General features: G+C 38.1%; 2 protein-coding genes across 7 annotated transcripts; both read left to right on the top strand.

Annotated features, from left to right (window-relative positions):
- The first annotated feature begins 1536 nt into the window (after window positions 1–1536).
- Window positions 1537–5654, top strand: LOC128602429 (macrophage mannose receptor 1-like). Of its 2 annotated transcripts, XM_053616221.1 has the most exons (5): window positions 1537–1568; window positions 3582–3971; window positions 4166–4510; window positions 4900–5262; window positions 5351–5654. In XM_053616221.1, the coding sequence occupies exons 2-5, from the start codon at window positions 3704–3706 to the stop codon at window positions 5359–5361; spliced, it is 987 nt and encodes a 328-aa protein (XP_053472196.1). In that variant the 5' UTR covers window positions 1537–1568; window positions 3582–3703; the 3' UTR covers window positions 5362–5654. The 2 variants fall into 2 exon arrangements, with proteins under 2 accessions (XP_053472196.1, XP_053472195.1); XM_053616220.1 differs by lacking the exon at window positions 1537–1568 and having other exon boundaries at window positions 3544–3971.
- Window positions 5655–9951: 4297 nt separating this feature from the next.
- On the top strand, window positions 9952–20375 carry LOC128602128 (macrophage mannose receptor 1-like). 5 transcript variants are annotated; one of them, XM_053615698.1, is made up of 6 exons: window positions 9952–10078; window positions 16759–16802; window positions 18322–18708; window positions 18902–19246; window positions 19657–20019; window positions 20108–20375. In XM_053615698.1, the coding sequence occupies exons 1-6, from the start codon at window positions 10074–10076 to the stop codon at window positions 20116–20118; spliced, it is 1155 nt and encodes a 384-aa protein (XP_053471673.1). In that variant the 5' UTR covers window positions 9952–10073; the 3' UTR covers window positions 20119–20375. The 5 variants fall into 5 exon arrangements, with proteins under 5 accessions (XP_053471673.1, XP_053471672.1, XP_053471671.1 ...); XM_053615697.1 differs by having other exon boundaries at window positions 18319–18708; XM_053615696.1 differs by lacking the exon at window positions 9952–10078 and adding an exon at window positions 16124–16258.
- Window positions 20376–24562: the final 4187 nt, after the last annotated feature.

Genomic DNA, 24562 nt, shown 5'->3' with positions numbered 1-24562 from the left:
AGTTTGTAAACAGGAACAGCTCACACAGACATAACTGTCCTTTATTCAAATCATTCCCAGAATAAATATATTTTTAAAAGCCTTTTTGAATATAACGAAGGTGCCACTGCCACACTGAAATTCTGAGTAACAGCTGATACTGAGATAATATCTGTTTCTAAGGCAATATGCAAAGAGCTGAGAGGAACGTTAAAAGAGAGAGTACAAGAGACATACACTTCACCAATGCATAATACAGACGGTGTTTGGCATTAGTATTTACCCAATGTAACACTTCAGTGATGGGCAAGGAGGAGGCGGGAACCGGCTGAGCATAAAGGTAATATTTAATCATAAACAGAACATAAAACACAACAGAAACAGACAACCAGAACTCAAACATATTTGATAAGACAACTCAGTGCATCACAGCTTGGCCCCTCCCTCTTCCTCGTCACACTCCTCCCCGGCCAGATTCAGTCCTCTGCACACACACTCCCACCCTTTCGATAAGGCGGGGCTGTCCTTTCTGGCTGCGTTCTTTGCATCCTGGAAGTGAAAGGAGAGATGAGGGGAGGAAGAGAGAGGAACAGAAGGAGAAAGCAGGAGAGATAGCAAGATGGAAAGAGAGGAGAGAGAGAAAAAACACTGATGAGTCCATTAAGCGCCAGGTGTGCATCCTCACAGCCTGGCCACTCCCTCCTCCTCCTCGTTACACCCCCCTTCAGTTTTTATATTATTCATATAATATACAATATCTCTATAGACCATGTTAATATAATCTGTATCCATCCAAACAGCTTCATGAAAAAAAAACAATGTATCAAAAGTGAAAAACTGTGACAATTTTCTTGAAAAGTATCAATCAACGTATATTAATAAAAAAATATCCCAAACTATTAACATCCCAGACAGCAACATTAAATCCCCGGCTCAGATGCAGGAAGTTGTTCACAGGATGTCCAAAGTAACTCCAGAAAGCTGGGCTACTGTATATGCAAGTGTTGTAAGAAGAAAGTCATTATTAACTTTTTGGGCATGGCTCAAAGCACCACATTTGACAGAAACACAACACTGCTCATTTCTCTGAGAGCACCATCTCCACGATGAAGCACAGTGGTGGTAGGATCATGTTGTAGGGATGCTAATCATCAGCAGGAACTGTCAGTCATCAAGATTGTGGCAAGAATTGAATGTTGCTGTTCATCAGTGGTCTCCATTCATCACCTTCATTGTGTAAACCAAATATTCAATAACAAATGATCACAAAATAAATAATGATCACAAATAACTTCAATTCCAAGGTTGTAACACTACAATATTGGAAAAGAGTAAAAGGGTGAATTTGCATGTTTTATGTTGTCGGTGACTGGTTTATGGGAACACATGCAAATTAGTTTTAATTTCCTGTTAATCAGAACTGGCATCTGACTCTGAAGGTGGAGAGATGGGAGGGGTCGAGAGAGGACGGTGATGCTGTATAATAAGAGGTTTGTTATGTTCAGGTGCAAAAGGTGAGAAGAAGAACAGAAGCACACATTACCACAAACTCAACACACACCCTGCGTGGAGTACAGGACTTACATGAGGTATGAACATCTACATTTTATGTTTATATGTATATATTTGGACATGTTTATACTACAGCATGGCTCAGACAGTAGTTCCAGCTTTAACCTGAACCTGAACCTGATAACCTGCGTTATTGCTTCTGTAGTAACACACACACACACACACACACACACACACACACACACACACACACACACACACACAGGGACTTGTACGAAAGATATCTCAGTTATCAGCACTTTGTAACAGTCATGGTGTTTTGGAGAGAGGAGTTTACTCTTTCCAGTTTCATGGTAAAATGAGAAAGTTGCATTTTTTTGAGAGGGAGAGAGAGAGAGAGAGAGAGAGAGAGAGATGTCAGTGAGGTCGATGATGGAATGATTAACACAGCAATGATTTAAGTGATAACAGGACACAGAGAGAGACACTGAGAGAGTCAAATTGTTTTTAGAAGTTTTTTTCCCCTACAGATACAGTATGGTTCGTCTCATTTCAGTGACCCTGCTCTTGTCAGGTCAGTGTACACTAAGAGTGTGTGTGTGTGTGTGTGTGTGTGTGTGTGTGTGTGTGTGTGTAAAAGAGAGCGAGAGAAAGAGAGTGTGTGTGAATGTAGGTTCATAAGTGATTTTGGGCTCTGTTTTCATTCCACTGCCTGAATTTACTGTTTAATTTCACATGTAGCTGTTAGCCGATATCTTTTTCTCTTTCTCTGTCCATGCTGAAGTGTTGAGCAGCTTAAAAGTGGGTATGAAATTCAGAATCTGCTGACGCAGCAGTGTTTTCAAACCCATTTTACTCCATGAATTGTGCTCCACCTCCTGAAATTCCCTCTTAGCGCAAACGCAGGGATAAGACTGTATTTTTCTGATGCAGTCTTAGAGGTCCTGTCCTAATGTAGGTTTGCAACACAGTTTTGTGGATGGTCTCTATTTGTCTCATTTTTAAAAGCCCAAACAGGAGCCTGACTTTAGCTGTGAGCTTAACAAGCCATGTTGTGCTCCGTGTCCCAAATATATACTGTATAATGTCTGTTTAGAATAAATTATCTCTTCATTCCAAATGATGCATTCATATTCCATTACATCCTTAATATACTTAATATACACCTGGTCTCATAATAATTCAAATCTACAAAAATCAGACTGTAATCTTTCTCAATGAAATAAGATATAATTAATAAATATAATATGGCAGCACTATGAAGCAGGTGTAAAGGGTCATTTGATGTGTCGATTACACAACAAAATAAAGAATCACATACTGTAAACGACTTAGCATTAGCCAGTTTTTATGGGTTTAATTAGCATGATGGCATGGAGTTGAATGACATTAGTTCTTCAAGACATTTAAAGTTTGCTAGCTGGTTAGCTAATGTTTTAACGGCACATGCTGTTGTTTCTGTTTCTGATTCCTCAAAATATAAAAAATGAGCAGGGCTAAAAACAAATTGCCTGATGTTAAAAATCCAGTTTATTTAAATGACAAATGACCCAAGAACAAAGTAATTAGCTTGAGGTAGCAGTTGTGGAACATATTTGCCAACTTTAGAAGGATGACCCTATAGATAATGTGAAGGTTGATCTCTTCTTCCAGGAAAGAATATTCTCAAATAAAATTGAGGAAGTGTATGAAGTAGAGCTTCTACCAGATATTTGGCATCTGACATTTGACATCTTTTTATCACATGTACTACTCACTTTAATGTTAAAATAACTTTACTATTAAGGCAAGACCTTTCAGTTATAGTCACTTACTTATGATACTTTTTTCTGCTATCTACTAAATGCCATTTTCCCACTTATTAATAATAACACATACGTTAGATTATTAATCATATTAACGTGTATATGACATGAAACACTCCTATATGTCTCAGCATAAAATGATCAATTTCATATTTTTACTTTCTGATCTCCTTATAAACATCAGCTCTGTACGTTATTCTACGACTGTATTATAAATCTGTAGCTGTGAATTGGTTTACTCATTTAATAAAATAATAATATGACTCGTTCTCATGTTTCTCACAGTAGTATGTGGTATAGGAGCATATATTCCTCATTGCTATCACTTTGTGAACGAGAATAAAACCTGGAGTGAAGCTCAGAATTACTGCAGAGAGAAATACACTGATCTGGCCTCCATCAACGACATGGGAGAGATGATGAAGCTGAATTACACACTGAAGATGGAAACTGTAAAGCAAGCTTGGATCGGTCTACAGAGAGAGGGCACTGGGAAATGGCAGTGGTCTCTGGCAGACCAAACTTTCTACAGAGACGGAGGCACTTACAGAAACTGGAGTAGTGGAGAACCAAACAACCAAGGGGGAAATGAGTTCTGTGTTCAGATACAAAAAAGCACTGGTTCTTGGAATGATGTTAACTGTGGTACAACATTGCTTTTTGTGTGTTATGAAGGTATGAACTTGCTAATAGATGTTAATAAAAAGGAAAAATAACACTTAATGACTTTACATTAATGAAAAAATATCTGGATGATCTGAGTGGAGTATTTTATTTCTTTTAATTTTTTGGACTGATGTTATTTTAATGGCAGAAATCTGACTGAGTGATGAATGAGTTGTTCATGATGTAAATTAAATGTCTTTCAGAAAAGAACACTAACACTAATAGATACATGTTTATTAATGAGAGAAAGACCTGGTATGATGCTCAGACCTACTGCAGAGAGAAACACACCGACCTGGTCAGTGTGAGGAACAAAACTGAGAATGATGAGATCTGGAAAGTGATTCAAAGTGCAACTGATGTATATGTTTGGATTGGTCTGTTTAAAGACTCCTGGAAGTGGTCAGATCAGAGTAATTCCTCATTCAGATACTGGAGCTCTGACAAACCCAGTGGAGGTTTGAACTGTGCTGCAGTGAATGTGTCTGATCAAGACCACTGGACCAATGTGGACTGCACAGAAAAACTCCCCTTCATCTGCCATGAGAGTGAGTCACACGATGGTGTTTCAACAAAGTGTTTTTTATTTTATTATTATTAATGATTACTGATACTGTTTTGTATTAAACTGTTTACAGTACACTTAGTTTTATAAATACAATAGCAAATGTATTTCTGGATAAAATGTGTGAGACACATAATTAAAACCTTTCTATAAATACAGACATATGCATATATATATATATATATATATATATATATATATATATATATATATATATAATCACATCAAGCTTATTTTCAACACTTATATCCAGATTTCTTTGCTGGTTTAATGTTCCTCTGCTGAACACACGCTGAAAAAACAAACAGTGAAACTTTCTATTGGGCTGTACATGTTCACTTTATCTTTAATTTAATGATTTCTCTTTTTCAGAGAGACTGGTCTTGATTAATCAGAGTCTGACCTGGAAAGAGGCTCTGAACTACTGCAGGAACCATCATTATGACCTGGTCTCAGTGCGCACTGAGGAGATGCAGCTCTGGGTGAAGGAAGTGGTTCAAAATGCCTCCATTGAACACGTGTGGCTCGGCCTGCGTCACGACTGCGTCCAGCGTATCTGGTTCTGGGTTTTTGGATCGATGGTCTGCTACCAGGACTGGGCCCCGGGGAATGGGACATGGAATGAAGACTGCAGCCATGAGAGGAGAAGCGGAGCAGTGCAGCCGGGAGGAAAGCAGCAGTGGATCGAATTGTCTGAGGGCTACAAACTCAACCTCATCTGCTCTACCTATGACGGTTAGTCAGTGTTTTTATACGCATGTCATCTCATAAGCTGTTTCTATATTGTAATTAAAATTCCTTCTTTCTCTTATTAAACATGAAGATATGTTTTAATAACATGAAGACTGAAGACAAGCTGTGGTCCTCCATCTGTATCCAACATCAGCAGATCTACAGTACTGTCTCTTTTATACTCTTGTTATAATGTATACTCTTTATCCAGATGTTTCATTATATTTGTAATATTATATTCAGTAAATTCCACTGTCTCCATACAGCATGACCTTTTCATATTCACAGAGTATGTTACCTATATTATACTTGCTTTTCTTATTAATAGAGGGTTTAGGGCAGGGGTGTCCAATCTGATCCGGAAAGGGCCGGTGTGGGTGCAGGTTTTCATTCCAACCAAGCAGGACCCACACCTGATTCCACCTGTTTTAAGCAGTTGTTCTTGGCTTTCAGTAGACTCAGGTGTGGCTTCTGCTTGGTTGGAATGAAAACCTGCACCCACACCGGCCCTTTCAGGATAAGATTGGACACCCCTGGTTTAGGAGCAATTAAGGTGAAATCTATTTACTTGATTTTTATACTGCAGTGTGTTTGGTATGCACATTTCATTGTTTTTAGAACACCTAGCCCCCAAACAGTGATGTTAAAATGTTATTATTCATTATGGTTATACAGGTGTCATGTGATAATTTTTCATATTTTGTGAAATTCTCATGTTTACCTTTTTACATGTTTACAAATAAGTTCATTATTGAGATTTGCGCATAATTACATGGTGATGGTTTCTATACCTGGAATTTCTGAGCACGTGTTTATTAATGTGTGAGAATGTAGACTGTAATGACTGAAGACAGTTACATTTCCTATCAAATAAAATCAATTTCAAGTAAGCATTTTAGTGTATCCCTGTGTTTCCTCTGTGTTACACTTCACAAACATACACCCAAATATGAAGAACTAAAGCTAGGGTCAGGTTCATAGATTGTAGCTTTGGTCATAATTTGATATGTGTAGTATCAACTAAAACTACTTTCATTAATTAGAATTTCTCTTAATTTTGTCCAGTTATTTTTTTACTCTCCAATGTGTAAATTGTGAAGAAGAATAACTCCATGCATAACTCCTGAGATTTAAACCCACAATACTCCACCTATTAGAACTTTACACTGTTCCGCTAGCACCACCCATTTACAGCTGTGATCCTGTAATGAGAGCCTCACACCTCTCACACCACCAAATCTTACCCACATCTACACACATCTTAACTGTTTAGTGATCTTAACCATCAGTAACAAATTGAGACTGATTGTAGCTGTGTTTAATATGATAGCTGTGCTTAAATTATCACCACATGAGGACTGCCGAGTCCAAAACAAGCCCGAAACCAGGACTAACCTCTCATGGTAGCACCCAAAGCGTGCTGAACTACACTTCCCAGCAGTCCCAGCATGTCACATGTCCTAATCATGCTCACCTGAGTCTTGTCTCACCCTCATTAGCACCCTTAAATACAATTACTCTATCAACATCAATTACTAATCATTATATAAAAATCATTCACATGACAACTATGAGTTTAATTATGCCTGTCATGTCACGGCAGACCAGTGACTCCATTTCCCAGAATGCACCACGGACTACAAACATGGCCAACGACTACAACTCCTAACGCTACACACTTGACTAATCAGACACACCTGTTCCCAATTACAAGCTCAATCACACCACACTACTTAAGAGACACACACACACACGCTCACACTCACACTCTGAAGTCTATGCTCAGTTATGTTTTGTCTCTGTCGTGACCAAGCTTTGATACCGTGTTTGTTTATTCTGATTTTGACTTTGTTCTTCTTTTAGACCTTGTCTTTTTGCCTTGCCTGGTTTGGACTGTTTGCCTGATCACCTGACCTATGCCTGTCTATGTTTATTGATTTCTGCCTGATTTCTCCCTTGGACTTGTTAACTGCCGTACCTGCAATTGCTTCCGTCTCAGCCTTCATTACGTGACAATGCCCAACTACTGACTGTTGATGATCTCATTATTTCCAACTGAAAATTTCAGCTGATCAGTTTGACACATTTCCTGTTTGCCTCACTTTAGTGACGGTCCCTAATCAATCACTGACAGATACTCTGAGCGAAAATGTTACTAACTCAAGTGTCATGGGTTAAATGAGTGTAGTTGGTTTATTCCGTGAGCAGGGTTGCCAGGTTCCGTGTATAATATCCACCTACTGGAGAAACATTGAAAATCAAGAATGCCAACACCACTGTTAACTTATTTCCCATGAAAAGACTAAGATAAAAAAAAATAAAATAAATGTGTCTACTGTACCTTTTCCAATGTCTGAACATATTTAGCTAGTTTTCTTTGGGCTTGCGATGCATGTACCCAGTCTGTAGCTGACACGACTAATCAGAATCCGTCAAAACAATCAAACAAAACTTCATCTAAAGTTCATATCATTGTGATTCAGTGAGTCTAAATTATTATGTATTTTCTTTACTGCTATAATAATATACTTTATCTTATAAAGCGCCTTTAAAAGCAGCTTCTCAAAACGCTCAAAACGCTGTACACAAAGTAAGCAGTATACAGGAAAAAAAATAATTAAATGTTAATAAGAATAACAGCAACAATAATAATAATAATAAAAGAAGACATAAACAGTTAATTGCAAGTTTAAAAAAGTATGTTTTGAGTTGAACTTTAAAAATGCCAAAGGTTTGAGCTTCCCTGAGTTCAGGAGGAAGCGAGTTCCAAAGGGAAGGAGCATAGACAGAAAAAGCCCTGTCACCCATAGATTTTAAGCGGGTTTGTGGAACAGTTAACAAATTGCACTGTGAGGAACGCAGTCTGCAATTTGGGGTTTAAGGAATTAATAAAGCAGATATGTAATGAGGAGCCAAGTCATGTAATGCATTGTATGTCAACATCATAATCTTAAATTGGACACGGAACCTGACCGGGAGCCAGTGCAAGGACTCCAAAACACGAGTAATATGTTCACATTTCCTGGACCCTGTCAGGATCGTGGAGGCAGAGTTTTATACATATTGCAGTTTGTTGATTGTGGATTTAGAAACTCCGGCTAAAACGGCGTTACAGTAATCCAGCCGAGTGACAACAAATGAGGTTATCAGCTTTTCAGCCACAGAGAAGTTTAGCATAGGGCGCAGTCTTGCTATATTTCTGAGGTGAAAAAAAGGATGCTTTAACAGTGCTCTGAACAAAAGAATCAAATGTAAGACTGGTATCGAAAATTACTCCAAGGTTCCTCATTTTACTTTGGGTCTCTAGAACAGAGCCATCAACAAACAGAGACAGTGGACCAGCTCTAAGAATTTGATGACAGGAACCTATAAGCATAACTTCAGTTTTCCCGCTATTCAGGCACAGAAAATTATTATTCATCCATGTTTTTATCTCAGAAATACATTCAGAAAGAAAACAAACACAAGGTTTTCACCAGGTTTTGAGTGAATGTAGATTTGGGTATCATCACCATAAAAGTGATAATGGAGGCAGAGCGATCGCAGCAGATGCCCAAGTGGAGATAAATAAATATTGAAAAGTAAAGGGCCTAAAATAGATCCCTGAGGAACACCAGTGAGCACAGAGCTAGTGTCAAACCTGTAACCACCCATAGAAATAAACTGGGAACGGTCACTAAAATAAGATTTAAACCAGTTTAAAACTGTCCTTGACACACCAAAAACACTTTCAAGCCGGGTAAATAAAAGACCATGATCCACAGTAGTGAAGGCGGCTCTAAGATCAAGAAGAATGAGAATGGAAGTAGCTCCAGAAACAAAGGCCATCAGCAAGTCATTTTGTCATTATACCAGGGATCAGAGCGGGCGATCCAGGGTATGGCCCTTGTTATGAATCGGGTCGGTTACAAACTGTGTGAAGTTAAAACAGCCAAGTAGTGACAGAAATTCCTTAACTACCACAGAGTCACTCCAGTCCAAATGAATGTTAAAATCTCCCACAATTAGAATTCTGTCAAACTTCATTCTCAACATTGACAGGAAGTCATCAAACTCTGACATAAAAGCTGCATGTGTCCTGATTTATAGACTGTAGCAGTGATGACTGATTTACTCAAGACCAGGCATTCAAATGATGGAAACTGGGGAACGGACACAGAGCTTATGTTGATCTTCAGGTTGTAAACCACAATAATGACTCCGCCTCTGCCAGATAACCTCGGGAGATCTAATATTCCAAAGTCCTCTGGAGTGATCTGGTTAAACAGGAGCCCATCATTTTCTTGCCAGGACATGCCAGGTTTCGGTTAAAAACAACAAGTCCAGCTTTTAAATAATATGGAGGGAAAAAAAAAACCTTTTGAATTGGTCACCTGTTATTTCCTGAAAATAACTATGACGTCACTTTCACAAACACCTGATACTGAGATAATATCTGTTTCTAGGGCAATATGCAAAGAGAGAGTCCAAGAGACATACACACCATCACCATTATACATAATACAGACAATGTGTGACATCCGTATTATCCCATCCCTGCATCCAGCACCGCCACAACCCCCCCCCCCCCCCACACTTTTTAGATTTAAAAAATATATAGATATTTGGTTTATATGGAAACTCATTCAAAGTTGTTGAAATTTCCTGTTTATCAGAACTGACTCTGACGGCGAATAGATGGGAGGGGTTGAGAGAGGACGGTTATGCTGTATAATTAGAGGTTTGTTATGTTCAGGTGCAAAAGGTGACAAGAAGAACACAAGCACACATTACCACAAACTCAACACACACCCTGCGTGGAGTACAGGACTTACATGAGGTATGAACATCTACATTTTATGTTTATATGTATATATTTGGATATGCTTATACTACAGCACGGCACAGACAGTAGTTCCAGCTGTAACCTGAACAGTTGGTTTATATTAATGAGCTTGTTCTAATGCATTATTATTTCTACAGCAACACACACACACACACACACACAGGGACTTGTATGAAAGATATCTCAGTTATCAGAACTTTGTATCAGTCATGGTGTTTTGGAGAGAGGAGTTTACTCTTTCCAGTTTCATGGTAAAATGACAAAGTTGCATTTTTTTTGAGAGAGAGAGAGAGAGAGAGAGAGAGAGAGAGAGAGAGAGAGAGAGAGAGAGAAGGTGAAGTCGATGATGGAATCATTAACCCAGCAATGATGTAAGTGATAACAGGACATAGAGACTCACTGAGAGAGTCAAATTGTTAATACATAAAAAAATAATATGTTTTTCAGAATTTTATTTTTTTTCCCTATAGATACAGTATGGCTCTTCTAATTTCAGTGTGTGTGTGTAAAAGAGAGAGAGAGAGAAAGAGTGTGTGTGTGAATGTAGGTTCAAAAGTGATTGTGGGCTCTGTTTTCATTCCACTGCCTGAATGTACTATTTAATTTCAGCATGTAGCTGTTAGCCGATATCTTTTTCTCTTTCTCTGTCCATGCTGAAGTGTTGAGCGGCTTAAAAGTGGGTATAAAATTCAGAATCTGCTGACGCAGCGGTGTTTTCAAAACCATTTTACTCCATGAATTTTGTTCCACCTCCTGAAATTCCCTCTTAGCGCAAACGCAGGGATAAGACTGTATTTTTCTGACGCAGTCTTAGAGGTCCTGTCCTAATGTACGTTTGCAACACAGTTTTGTGGATGGTCTCTATTTGTCTCATTTTTAAAAGCCCAAACAGGAGCCTGACTTTAGCTGTGAGCTTAACAAGCCATGTTGTGCTCCGTGTCCCAAATATATACTGTATAATGTCTGTTTAGAATAAATTATCTCTTCATTCCAAATGATGCATTCATATTCAATTACATCCTTAATATACTTAATATACACCTGGTCTCATAAATAATTAAAATCTACAAAAATCAGACTGTAATCTTTCTCAATGAAATAAGATATAATAAATAAATATAATATGGCAGCACTATGAAGCAGGTGTAAAGGGTCATTTGATGTTTCGATTACACAACAAAATAAAGAATCACATACTGTAAACGACTTAGCATTAGCCAGTTTTTATGGGTTTAATTAGCATGGTGGCATGGAGTTGAATGACATTAGTTCTTCAAGACATTTAAAGTTTGCTAGCTGGTTAGCTAATGTTTTAACGGCACATGCTGATTCCTCAAAATATAAAAAATGAGCAGGGCTAAAAACAAATTGCCTGATGTTAAAAATCCAGTTTATTTAAATGACAAATGACCCAAGAACAAAGTAATTAGCTTGAGGTAGCAGTTGTGGAACATATTTGCCAACTTTAGAAGGATGACCCTATAGATAATGTGAAGGTTGATCTCTTCTTCCAGGAAAGAATATTCTCAAATAAAATTGAGGAAGTGTATGAAGTAGAGCTTCTACCAGATATTTGGCATCTGACATTTGACATCTTTTTATCACATGCACTACTCACTTTGATGTTAAAATAACTTTACTATTAAGGCAAGACCTTACATTTATAGTCACTTACTTATGATCCTTTTTTTCTGCTATCTACTAATTGCCATTTTCCGACTTATTAATAATAACGCATACATTAGGTTATTAATCATATTAACGTGTATATGACATGAAACACTCCTATATCTCTCAGCATAAAATGATTAATTTCATATTTTTACTTTCTGATCTCCTTATAAACATCAGCTCTGTACATTATTCTACGACTGTATTATAAATCTGTAGCTGTGAATTGGTTTAATCATTTAATAAAATAATAATATGACTCGTTCTCATGTTTCTCACAGTAGTATGTGGTATAGGAGTGTATATTCCTCATCGCTATCACTTTGTGAATGAGAATAAAACCTGGAGTGAAGCTCAGAATTACTGCAGAGAGAAATACACTGATCTGGCCTCCATCAACGACATGGGAGAGATGATGAAGCTGAATTACACACTGAAGATGGAAACTGTAAAGCAAGCTTGGATCGGTCTAAAGAGAGAGGGCACTGGGGAATGGCAGTGGTCTCTGGCAGAACAAACTTTCTACAGAGACGGAGACACTTACAGAAACTGGCAGAGAGGACAACCAGAGAACTACGGGGGAAAACAGTACTCTGTTGACATGGTAAAAAAGACTGGTCTCTGGCTTGATGACAACTGTGATATACTATTACCTTTTGTGTGTTATGAAGGTAAGAACTTACTAATAAATGTTACTAAAAGGCAAAATAACACGTAATGGCTTTAAAGTAATAAAGAAGATCTGGATGATCTCAGTGCACTGTTCTGTTTCATATCTACTTAACAATTTAATTACAACATACTTAAATTATTTAAGTTTAAGGGCATTACCATTACCATTTTCTTGTGGTTGAAGTGAAGTGAATTCAAGGAGCTGTTGATGAGTGGTTAGAAAGTATGTTTTAGCCACTGTTTATTGTTTCTATTTTCCATTGAGAGGCTGTTTTTAAAAAATATAGTTTGAAACAATTTTGGACGTTTGCTCCCGCTTGAACTTGAACCAGAAGAGTTCAGGGAACAATTTTTTGTTTGTTCATTTTAACTGAAAAATATTGTTTTAAACAATTTTGGACATTTTCTCCCGCTTGATTCCCTACCCGGCGAGTTCAGCAGACATTTTTTCGTCAATCTGTTTCTTTCTCTGTTGGGATGTAACTGACAAGGACTCGTACAGTCGAACTCCAGTGGGGATCCTCTGCTTCGAATCAGAAAGTCCTCAGCTAAACCCATTCGAAGTGAGTATCATCTTGAAGGGAGTTTGGTGATGGATGAACTGGCCGACCCGCCTCCGTCCTTCTGTGTTCTTTTCGGACTGATTTATGAATGGACTAAGTGTATGAAAAACAGTTTCCACTTTACTCAGCAGGTAATGCTCAGCCTGGGAGGTAAGCTGGCACCCAAAATTCAATCTTTGAAAAATCAGCTAACAGTAAAACGGGCCTTCCAATTGTTATACTACTGTTCCACTAGCAAGTGGTTCATTTGTAATGTTGAAGCGCATCTTTTATGATGTTGGCACTGATTTTGTGGTTTGATTCAGTTCTTATTTTCAATGTTCCTATTTTATAGAAATGTGAAATTTATTTTATTTATATATACAGTGGTACAATACTAATGTCTAGTGAACATTTCATGTGAATAGCCTCATTGGGAATATATTTACTGAAACAAATGTTGATGCATCCAATACTTATTTCCCTCACTGTGTGTGTGTGTATGTGTGTGTGTGTGTGTGTGTGTATATATATATATATATATATATATATATATATATATATATATATATATATATATATATATATATATATATACATATATACAGTATCTCACAAAAGTGAGTACACCCCTCACATTGTTGTAAATATTTGATGATATCTTTTCATGTGACAACACTGAAGAAATGACACTGTGCTTCAGTGTAAAGTAGTGAGTGTACAGCTTGTGTAACAGTGTAAATTTGCTGTCCTCTCAAAATAACTCAACACACAGCCATTAATGTCTAAACCGCTGGCAACAAAAGTGAGTACACCCCTAAGTGAAAATGTACAAATTGGGCCCAAAGTGTCAATATTTTGTGTGGCCACCATTATTTTCCAGCACTGCCTTAACCCTCTTCGGCATGGAGTTCACCAGAGCTTCACAGGTTCCACTGGAGTCCTCTTCCACTCCTCCATGACCACATCACGGAGCTGGTGGATGTTAGAGACCTTGTGCACCTCCACCTTCCGTTTGAGGATGCCCCACAGATGCTCAATAGGGTTTAGGTCTGGAGACATGCTTGGCCAGTCTATCACCTTCACCCTCAGCTTCTTTAGCGAAGCATATATAAATTCTTCATATATATAAAGGTGTATATATATATATATATATATATAAATATATTGTTACGCCACCGCCGGCAGAGGGCACTGCGGCGCGGTTTCTATGTGGACACGTGAGCCCTGTGTTTTTTTCGTTCTCTTCCTGTTTGGACATTGCCTTGATGTGCGAGGGTGTAGCCTAATCTGAACTAGGTGTTTATTTTTAGAGTAATTATGTTGGCTATTTAAACCCCTCGTGTGACTGCGCACTTCGCGCAGTATTATTGTTGTAACAATTAGTAGAGTTTAACGAATGTAGCTTTAGATCCGTGTTCGAATGCGTATAGTATGCTAGCGGTTTCAGTTCCTTGTTCTGTTTTCAATTAATGCCTAGACTAGTCCCATGTTTGATTCGGCTAGTCCTGTTCCACGTAGACTGCATCTCTTGTGTTTGTTTCTTTGTTTGTTAATAAAGACAGTGCTCCTGCGCTTACTTCCTACTCACTGTCCTGTGTCGTTGCACACACACACATTATATATATATATATATATCTATATATTTGTAAAGTAAGCATTAGCACTAATTTCACGTAAGTAAATTCAACACTTTCTTTTCACCTGTGCCTAGTTTATGCAAATTCATGAAAACAGTAATGCAGCCTCCAATTTGTAAACAGGAACATTTCACACAGACGTAGCTGTCCTTTATTCAAATCATTCCAAGGAATAATATATTTTTTAAAATCCCTTTTGAATATAACAAAGGTGCCACTGCCACACTGAAATTCTGAGTAACAGCTGATAGTGAGATAATATCTGTTTCTAGTGCAATATGCAAAGAGCTGAGAGGAACGGTAAAAGAGAGAGTGCAAGAAACATACACTTCACCAGTGCATAATACAGACGGTGTTTGGCATTAGTATTTACCCCTGTAACACTTCAAAGATGGGCAAGGAGGAGGCGGGAATCGGCTGAACATAAACGTATTGTTTAATCATAAACAGAACATAAAACACAACAGAAACAGACAACCAGAACTCAAACATATTTGACTGGACAACTCAGTGCATCACAGCCTGGCCCCTCCCTCTTCCTTGTCACACTCCTCCCCGGCTAGATTCAGGCCTACGCACACATCCTCCCACCCTTTTGGTAAGGCAGTGCTGTCCTTTCAGGTTGCTTCCTTCGCATCCTGGAAGTGAAAGGAGAGATGAGGGGAGGAAGAGAGAGAAAGAGAAGGAGAAAGCAGGAGAGATAGCAAGATGGAAAGAGAGGAGAGAGAGAAAAAACACTGATGAACCCATTAAGTGCCAGGTGTGCATCCTCACAACCTGGCCACTCCCTCCTCCTCCTCGTTACACCCCCCTTCAGTTTTTATATTATTCATATAATATACAATATCTCTATAGACCATGTTAATATAATCTGTATCCATCCAAACAGCTTCATGAAAAACAAAAAAATCTATCAAAAGTGAAAAACTGTGACAATTTTCTTGAAAAGTATCAATCAACGTATATTAATAAAAAATATCCCAAACTATTAACATCCCAGACAGCAACATTAAATCCCCGGCTCAGATGCAGGAAGCTGTTCACATGATGTCCAAAGCAACTCCAGAAAGCTGGGCTACTGTATATGCAAGTGTTGTAAGAAGAAAGCCATTATTAACTTTTCGGGCAGGGCTCAAAGCACCACATTTGACAGAAACACAACACTGCTCATCTCTCTGGGAACACCATCTCCACGATGAAGCACAGTGGTGGTAGGATCATGTTGTAGGGGTGCTAATCATCAGCAGGAACTGTCAGTTGTCAAGATTGTGGCAAGAATTGAAAGTTGCTGTTCATCAGTGGTCTCCATTCATCACCTTCATTGTGTAAACCAAATGTTCAATAACAAATGATCACAAAATAAGTAATGATCACAACAATATCTGTAAAAGTAAAAGGGGTTAATTTGCATATTTTATGTTGTCAGTGACTGGTTTATGGGGATGCATGCAAATTAGTTTTCATTTCCTGTTAATCAGAACTGGCGTCTGACTCTGACGGTGAACAGATGGGAGGGGTCGAGAGAGGACGGTGATGCTGTATAATAAGAGGTTTGTTATGTTCAGGTGCAAAAGCTGAGAAGAAGAACAGAAGCACACATTACCACAAACTCAACACACACCCTGCATGGAGTTCAGGACTTACATGAGGTATGAACATCTACATTTTATGTTTATATGTATATATTTGGATATGCTTATACTACAGCACGGCTCAGACAGTAGTTCTGGCTGTAACCTGAACAGATGGTTTATATTAATGAGCTTGTTCTAATGTATTATTATTTCTACAGCAACACACACACACACACACACACACACACACACACACACACACACAGGGACTTGTACGAAAGATATCTCAGTTATCAGCACTTTGTAACAGTCATAGTGTTTTGTAGAGTGGAGTTTACTCTTTCCAGTTTGATGGTAAAATGAGAAAGTTGCATTTTTTTGAGAGAGAGAGAGAGAGAGAGAGAGAGAGAGAGAGAGAGAGAGAGAGAAAGTGAGGTCAGTGATGGAATGATTAACACAGCACTGATGTAAGTGATAACAGGACACAGAGAGAGACACTGAGAGAGTCAAATTGTTAACTTATAAAAAATCATGTTGGATATGTTTTTTAGAAGTTTTTTTTTTTTCCCCTACAGATACAGTATGGTTTGTCTCATTTCAGTGACCCTGCTCTTGTCAGGTTAGTGTGTAGACAAAGACCGTGTGTGTGTGCGTGTGTGTGTGTCTGTGTGCGTGTAAAAGAGAGAGAGAAAGAGAAAGAGAGAGATTGTGAATGTAGGTTCATAAGTGATTTTGGGCTCTGTTTTCATTCCAGTGCCTGAATTTACTGTTAAATTTCAGCATGTAGCTGTTAGCCGATATCTTCTTCTCTTTCTCTGTCCATGCTGAAGTGTTGAGCGGCTTAAAAGTGTGTATAAAATTCAGAATCTGCTGACGCAGCTGTGTTTTCAAACCTGTTTTACTCCATGAATTTTGTTCCACCTCCTGAAATTCCCTCTTAGCGCAAACGCAGGGATAAGACTGTATTTTTCTGACGCAGTCTTAGAGGTCCTGTCCTAATGTAGGTTTACAACACAGTTTTGTGGATGGTCTCTATTTGTCTCATTTTTAAAAGCCCAAACAGGAGCCTGACTTTAGCTGTGAGCTTTACAAGCCATGTTGTGCTCCATGTCCCAAACATATACTGTATAATGTCTGTTTAGAATAAATTCTCTTCATTCCAAATGATGCATTCATATTCAATTACATCCTTAATATACTTAATATACACCTGGTCTCGTAAATAATTCAAATCTACAAAAATCAGACTGTAATCTTTCTCAATGAAATAAGATATAATAAATAAATATAATATGGCAGCACTATGAAGCAGGTGTAAAGGGTCATTTGATGTTTCGATTACACAACAAAATAAAGAATCACATACTGTAAACGACTTAGCATTAGCCAGTTTTTATGGGTTTAATTAGCATGGTGGCATGGAGTTGAATGACATTAGTTCTTCAAGACATTTAAAGTTTGCTAGCTGGTTAGCTAATGTTTTAACGGCACATGCTGTTGTTTCTGTTTCTGATTCCTCAAAATATAAAAAATGAGCAGGGCTAAAAACAAATTGCCTGATGTTAAAAATCCAGTTTATTTAAATGACAAATGACCCAAGAACAAAGTAATTAGCTTGAGGTAGCAGTTGTGGAACATATTTGCCAACTTTAGAAGGATGACCCTATAGATAATGTGAAGGTTGATCTCTTCTTCCAGGAAAGAATATTCTCAAATAAAATTGAGGAAGTGTATGAAGTAGAGCTTCTACCAGATATTTGGCATCTGACATTTGACATCTTTTTATCACATGTACTACTCACTTTAATGTTAAAATAACTTTACTATTAAGGCAAGACCTTTCAGTTATAGTCACTTACTTATGATACTTTTTTCTGCTATCTACTAAATGCCATTTTCCCACTTATTAATAATAACGCATACATTAGATTATTAATCATATTAACGTGTATATGACATGAAACACTCCTATATGTCTCAGCATAAAATGATCAATTTCATATTTTTACTTTCTGATCTCCTTATAAACATCAGCTCTGTACGTTATTCTACGACTGTATTATAAATCTGTAGCTGTGAATTGGTTTAATCATTTAATAAAATAATAATATGACTCGTTCTCATGTTACTCACAGTAGTATGTGGTATAGGAGCATATATTCCTCATCGCTATCAATTTGTGAATGAGAATAAAACCTGGAGTGAAGCTCAGAATTACTGCAGAGAGAAATACACTGATCTGGCCTCCATCAACGACATGGGAGAGATGATGAAGCTGAATTACACACTGAAGATGGAAACTGTAAAGAAAGCTTGGATCGGTCTACAGAGAGAGGGCACTGGGGAATGGAAGTGGTCTCTGGCAGACCAAACTTTCTACAGAGACGGAGGCACTTACAGAAACTGGAGTAGTGGACAACCAGACAACTACGGGGAAAATGAGTTCTGTGGTTCCATAATAAAAAGCGATGGTTCCTGGAATGATGTTAACTGTGGTACAACATTGCTTTTTGTGTGTTATGAAGGTATGAACTTGCTAATAGATGTTAATAAAAGGAAAAATAACACTTAATGACTTTACATTAATGAAAAAATATCTGGATGATCTGAGTGGAGTATTTTATTTCTTTTAATTTTTTGGACTGATGTTATTTTAATGGCAGAAATCTGACTGAGTGATGAATGAGTTGTTCATGATGTAAATTAAATGTCTTTCAGAAAAGAACACTAACACTAATAGATACATGTTTATTAATGAGAGAAAGACCTGGTATGATGCTCAGACCTACTGCAGAGAGAAACACACCGACCTGGTCAGTGTGAGGAACAAAACTGAGAATGATGAGATCTGGAAAGTGATTCAAAGTGCAACTGATGTATATGTTTGGATTGGTCTGTTTAAAGACTCCTGGAAGTGGTCAGATCAGAGTAATTCCTCATTCAGATACTGGAGCTCTGACAAACCCAGTGGAGGTTTGAACTGTGCTGCAGTGAATGTGTCTGATCAAGACCACTGGACCAATGTGGACTGCACAGAAAAACTCCCCTTCATCTGCCATGAGAGTGAGTCACACGATGGTGCTTCAACAAAGTGGTTTTTATTTTATTATTATTAATGATTACTGATACTGTTTTGTATTAAACTGTTTACAGTACACTTTGTTTTATAAATACAATAGCAAATGTATTTCTGGATAAAATGTGTAAGACACATAATTAAAACCTTTCTATAAATACAGACATATGCAAATATATATATATATATATATATATATATATATATATATATATATATATATATATATATATATATATATATATAATCACATCAAGCTTATTTTCAGCACTTATATCCAGACTTTGCTGGTTTAATGTTCCTCTGCTAAACACAAGCTGAAAAAACAAACAGTGAAACTTTCTATTGGGCTGTAAATGTTCACTTTATCTTTAATTGAATGATTTCTCTTTTTCAGAGAGACTGGTCTTGATTAATCAGAGTCTGACCTGGTGGGATGCTCTGAACTACTGCAGGAACCATCATTATGACCTGGTCTCAGTGCGCTCTGAGAAGATGCAGCTCTGGGTGAAGGAAGTGGTTCAAAACACCTCCACTGAACACGTGTGGCTCGGTCTGCGTCACGACTGCGTCCAGCGTATCTGGTTCTGGGTTTTTGGATCGATGGTCTGCTACCAGGACTGGGCCCCGGGGAATGGGACATGGAATGAAGACTGCAGCCATGAGAGGAGAAGCGGAGCAGTGCAGCCTGGAGGAAAGCAGCAGTGGATCGAACTGTCTGAGGGCTACAAACTCAACTTCATCTGCTCTACCTATGACGGTTAGTCAGTGTTTTTATACGCATGTCATCTCATAAGCTGTTTCTATATTGTAATTAAAATTCCTTCTTTCTCTTATTAAACATGAAGATATGTTTTAATAACATGAAGACTGAAGACAAGCTGTGGTCCTCCATCTGTATCCAACATCAGCAGATCTACAGTACTGTCTCTTTTATACTCTTGCTATAATGTATACTCTTTATCCAGATGTTTCATTATATTTGTAAAATTATATTCAGTAAATTCCACAGGCTCCATACAGCATGACCTTTTCATATACACAGAGTATGTTACCTATATTATACTTGCTTTTCTTATTAATAGAGGGTTTAGGGCAGGGGTGTCCAATCTGATCCGGAAAGGGCCAGTGTGGGTGCAGGTTTTCATTCCAACCAAGCAGGACCCACACCTGATTCCACCTGTTTTAAGCAGTTGATCTTGGCTTTCAGTAGACTCAGGTGTGGCTTCTGCTTGGTTGGAATGAAAACCTGCACCCACACCGGCCCTTTCAGGATAAGATTGGACACCCCTGGTTTAGGAGCAATTAAGGTGAAATCTATTTACTTGATTTTTATACTGCAGTGTGTTTGGTATGCACATTTCATTGTTTTTAGAACACCTAGCCCCCAAACAGTGATGTTAAAATGTTATTATTCATTTTGGTTATACAGGTGTCATGCGATAATTTTTCATATTTTGTGAAATTCTCATTTGTAAACATGTAAAAAGGTAAACATAAGTTCATTATTGAGATTTGTGCATAATTACATGGTGATGGTTTCTATACCTGGAATTTCTGAGCACTTGTTATTAATGTGTGAGAATGTAGACTGTAATGACTGAAGACAGTTACATTTCCTATCAAATAAAATCAATTTCAAGTAAGCATTTTAGTGTATCCCTGTGTTTCCTCTGTGTTACACTTCACAAACATACACACAAATATGAAGAACTAAAGTTAAGGTCAGGTTCATAGATTGTAGCTTTGGTCATAATTTGATATGTGTAGTATCAACTAAAACTACTTTCATTAATTAGAATTTCTCTTAATTTTGTCCAGTTATTTTTTTACTCTCCAATGTGTAAATTGTGAAGAAGAATAACTCCATGCATAACTCCTGAGATTTAAACCCACAATACTCCACCTATTAGAACTTTACACTGTTCCGCTAGCACCACCCATTTACAGCTGTGATCCTGTAATGAGAGCCTCACACCTCTCACACCACCAAATCTTACCCACATCTACACACATCTTAACTGTTTAGTGATCTTAACCATCAGTAACAAATTGAGACTGATTGTAGCTGTGTTTAATATGATAGCTGTGCTTAAATTATCACCACATGAGGACTGTCGAGTCCAAAACAAGCCCGAAACCAGGACTAACCTCTCATGGTAGCACCCAAAGCGTGCTGAACTACACTTCCCAGCAGTCCCAGCATGTCACATGTCCTAATCATGCTCACCTGAGTCTTGTCTCACCCTCATTAGCACCCTTAAATACAATTACTCTATCAACATCAATTACTAATCATTATATAAAAATCATTCACATGACAACTATGAGTTTAATTATGCCTGTCATGTCACGGCAGACCAGTGACTCCATTTCCCAGAATGCACCACGGACTACAAACATGGCCAACGACTACAACTCCTAACGCTACACACTTGACTAATCAGACACACCTGTTCCCAATTACAAGCTCAATCACACCACACTACTTAAGAGACACACACACACACACACACACACGCTCACACTCACACTCTGAAGTCTATGCTCAGTTATGTTTTGTCTCTGTCGTGACCAAGCTTTGATACCGTGTTTGTTTATTCTGATTTTGACTTTGTTCTTCTTTTAGACCTTGTCTTTTTGCCTTGCCTGGTTTGGACTGTTTGCCTGATCACCTGACCTATGCCTGTCTATGTTTATTGATTTCTGCCTGATTTCTCCCTTGGACTTGTTAACTGCCGTACCTGCAATTGCTTCCGTCTCAGCCTTCATTACGTGACAATGCCCAACTACTGACTGTTGATGATCTCATTATTTCCAACTGAAAATTTCAGCTGATCAGTTTGACACATTTCCTGTTTGCCTCACTTTAGTGATGGTCCCTAATAAATCACTGACAGATACTCTGAGCGAAAATGTTACTAACTCAAGTGTCATGGGTTAAATGAGTGTAGTTGGTTTATTCCGTGAGCAGGGTTGCCAGGTTCCGTGTATAATATCCACCTACTGGAGAAACATTGAAAATCAAGAATGCCAACACCACGGTTAACTTATTTCCCATGAAAAGACTAAGATAAAAAAAAATAAAATAAATGTGTCTACTGTACCTTTTCCAATGTCTGAACATATTTAGCTAGTTTTCTTTGGGCTTGCGATGCATGTACCCAGTCTGTAGCTGACACGCCTAATCAGAATCCGTCAAAACAATCAAACAAAACTTCATCTAAAGTTCATATCATTGTGATTCAGTGAGTCTAAATTATTATGTATTTTCTTTACTGCTATAATAATATACTTTATCTTATAAAGCGCCTTTAAAAGCAGCTTCTCAAAACGCTCAAAACGCTGTACACAAAGTAAGCAGTATACAGGAAAAAAAAAAAAATTTAAATGTTAATAAGAATAACAGCAACAATAATAATAATAATAAAAGAAGACATAAACAGTTAATTGCAAGTTTAAAAAAGTATGTTTTGAGTTGAACTTTAAAAATGCCAAAGGTCTGAGCTTCCCTGAGTTCAGGAGGAAGAGAGTTCCAAAGGAAAGGAGCATAGACAGAAAAAGCCCTGTCACCCATAGATTTTAAGCGGGTTTGTGGAACAGTTAACAAATTGCACTGTGAGGAACGCAGTCTGCAATTTGGGGTTTAAGGAATTAATAAAGCAGATATGTAATGAGGAGCCAAGTCATGTAATGCATTGTATGTCAACATCATAATCTTAAATTGGACACGGAACCTGACCGGGAGCCAGTGCAAGGACTCCAAAACACGAGTAATATGTTCACATTTCCTGGACCCTGTCAGGATCCTGGAGGCAGAGTTTTATACATACTGCAGTTTGTTGATTGTGGATTTAGAAACTCCGGCTATAAAACGGCGTTACAGTAATCCAGCCGAGTGACAACAAATGAGGTTATCAGCTTTTCAGCCACAGAGAAGTTTAGCATAGGGCGCAGTCTTGCTATATTTCTGAGGTGAAAAAAAGGATGCTTTAACAGTGCTCTGAACAAAAGAATCAAATGTAAGACTGGTATCGAAAATTACTCCAAGGTTCCTCATTTTACTTTGGGTCTCTAGAACAGAGCCATCAACAAACAGAGACAGTGGACCAGCTCTAAGAATTTGATGACAGGAACCTATAAGCATAACTTCAGTTTTCCCGCTATTCAGGCACAGAAAATTATTATTCATCCACATTTTTATCTCAGAAATACATTCAGAAAGAAAACAAACACAAGGTTTTCACCAGGTTTTGAGTGAATGTAGATTTGGGTATCGTCAGCATAAAAGTGATAATGGAGGCAGAGCGATCGCAGCAGATGCCCAAGTGGAGATAAATAAATATTGAAAAGTAAAGGGCCTAAAATAGATCCCTGAGGAACACCAGTGAGCACAGAGCTAGTGTCAAACCTGTAACCACCCATAGAAATAAACTGGGAACGGTCACTAAAATAAGATTTAAACCAGTTTAAAACTGTCCTTGACACACCAAAAACACTTTCAAGCCGGGTAAAAAAAAGACCATGATCCACAGTAGTGAAGGCGGCTCTAAGATCAAGAAGAATGAGAATGGAAGTAGCTCCAGAAACAAAGGCCATCAGCAAGTCATTTTGTCATTATACCAGGGATCAGAGCGGGCGAATGTAACCTTACCTTACATGACCTTAGGGGAGCAAAAGAGTCAAGATTAGTAGCAAGAGCAGAATGTAACTGCAGAACTTTCTCCTCCAGCGATGAGGGATGCAGATCGCTTAAGGTGGAAACAACAGAATTGGAGAAAACTGTCTGATCAATAGACTTCCACTTCCGGAAGCTTACTGTTCGGATTGTAGGCTCACTTGGATGATACAGTTCCAGGTTAAAGAAGACAGTAGTATGATCTGACAGTCCAATGTCAATGGATGAAAACTGCGATACAAACGAGCCGTTTGCAATCACAAGATCCAGGGTATGGCCCTTGTTATGAATCGGGTCGGTTACAAACTGTGTGAAGTTAAAACAGCCAAGTAGTGACAGAAATTCCTTAACTACCACAGAGTCACTCCAGTCCAAATGAATGTTAAAATCTCCCACAATTAGAATTCTGTCAAACTTCATTCTCAACATTGACAGGAAGTCATCAAACTCTGACATAAAAGCTGCATGTGTCCTGATTTATAGACTGTAGCAGTGATGACTGATATACTCAAGACCAGGCATACAAATGATGGAAACTGGGGAACGGACACAGAGCTTATGTTGATCTTCAGGTTGTAAACCACAATAATGACTCCGCCTCTGCCAGATAACCTCGGGAGATCTA

This window comes from Ictalurus furcatus, chromosome 26 (genome assembly GCF_023375685.1).
Source record: "Ictalurus furcatus strain D&B chromosome 26, Billie_1.0, whole genome shotgun sequence".
NCBI classification, from domain to species: domain Eukaryota; kingdom Metazoa; phylum Chordata; class Actinopteri; order Siluriformes; family Ictaluridae; genus Ictalurus; species Ictalurus furcatus.
Note: the sequence above shows the minus strand (reverse complement) of the source record. Positions and strands in the feature narration are given on the sequence as shown.

Coding starts and splice junctions, on each gene's coding strand:
- LOC128602429 (XM_053616220.1), top strand. CDS start 3,569: ATGTTTCTCACAGTAGTATGTGGTATAGGAGCATATATTCCTCATTGC. Junction 3,972..4,165: donor GCTTTTTGTGTGTTATGAAG/GTATGAACTTGC, acceptor AATGTCTTTCAG/AAAAGAACACTAACACTAAT. Junction 4,511..4,899: donor CCCCTTCATCTGCCATGAGA/GTGAGTCACACG, acceptor TCTCTTTTTCAG/AGAGACTGGTCTTGATTAAT.
- LOC128602128 (XM_053615695.1), top strand. CDS start 16,236: ATGGAGTTCAGGACTTACATGAG. Junction 18,709..18,901: donor GCTTTTTGTGTGTTATGAAG/GTATGAACTTGC, acceptor AATGTCTTTCAG/AAAAGAACACTAACACTAAT. Junction 19,247..19,656: donor CCCCTTCATCTGCCATGAGA/GTGAGTCACACG, acceptor TCTCTTTTTCAG/AGAGACTGGTCTTGATTAAT.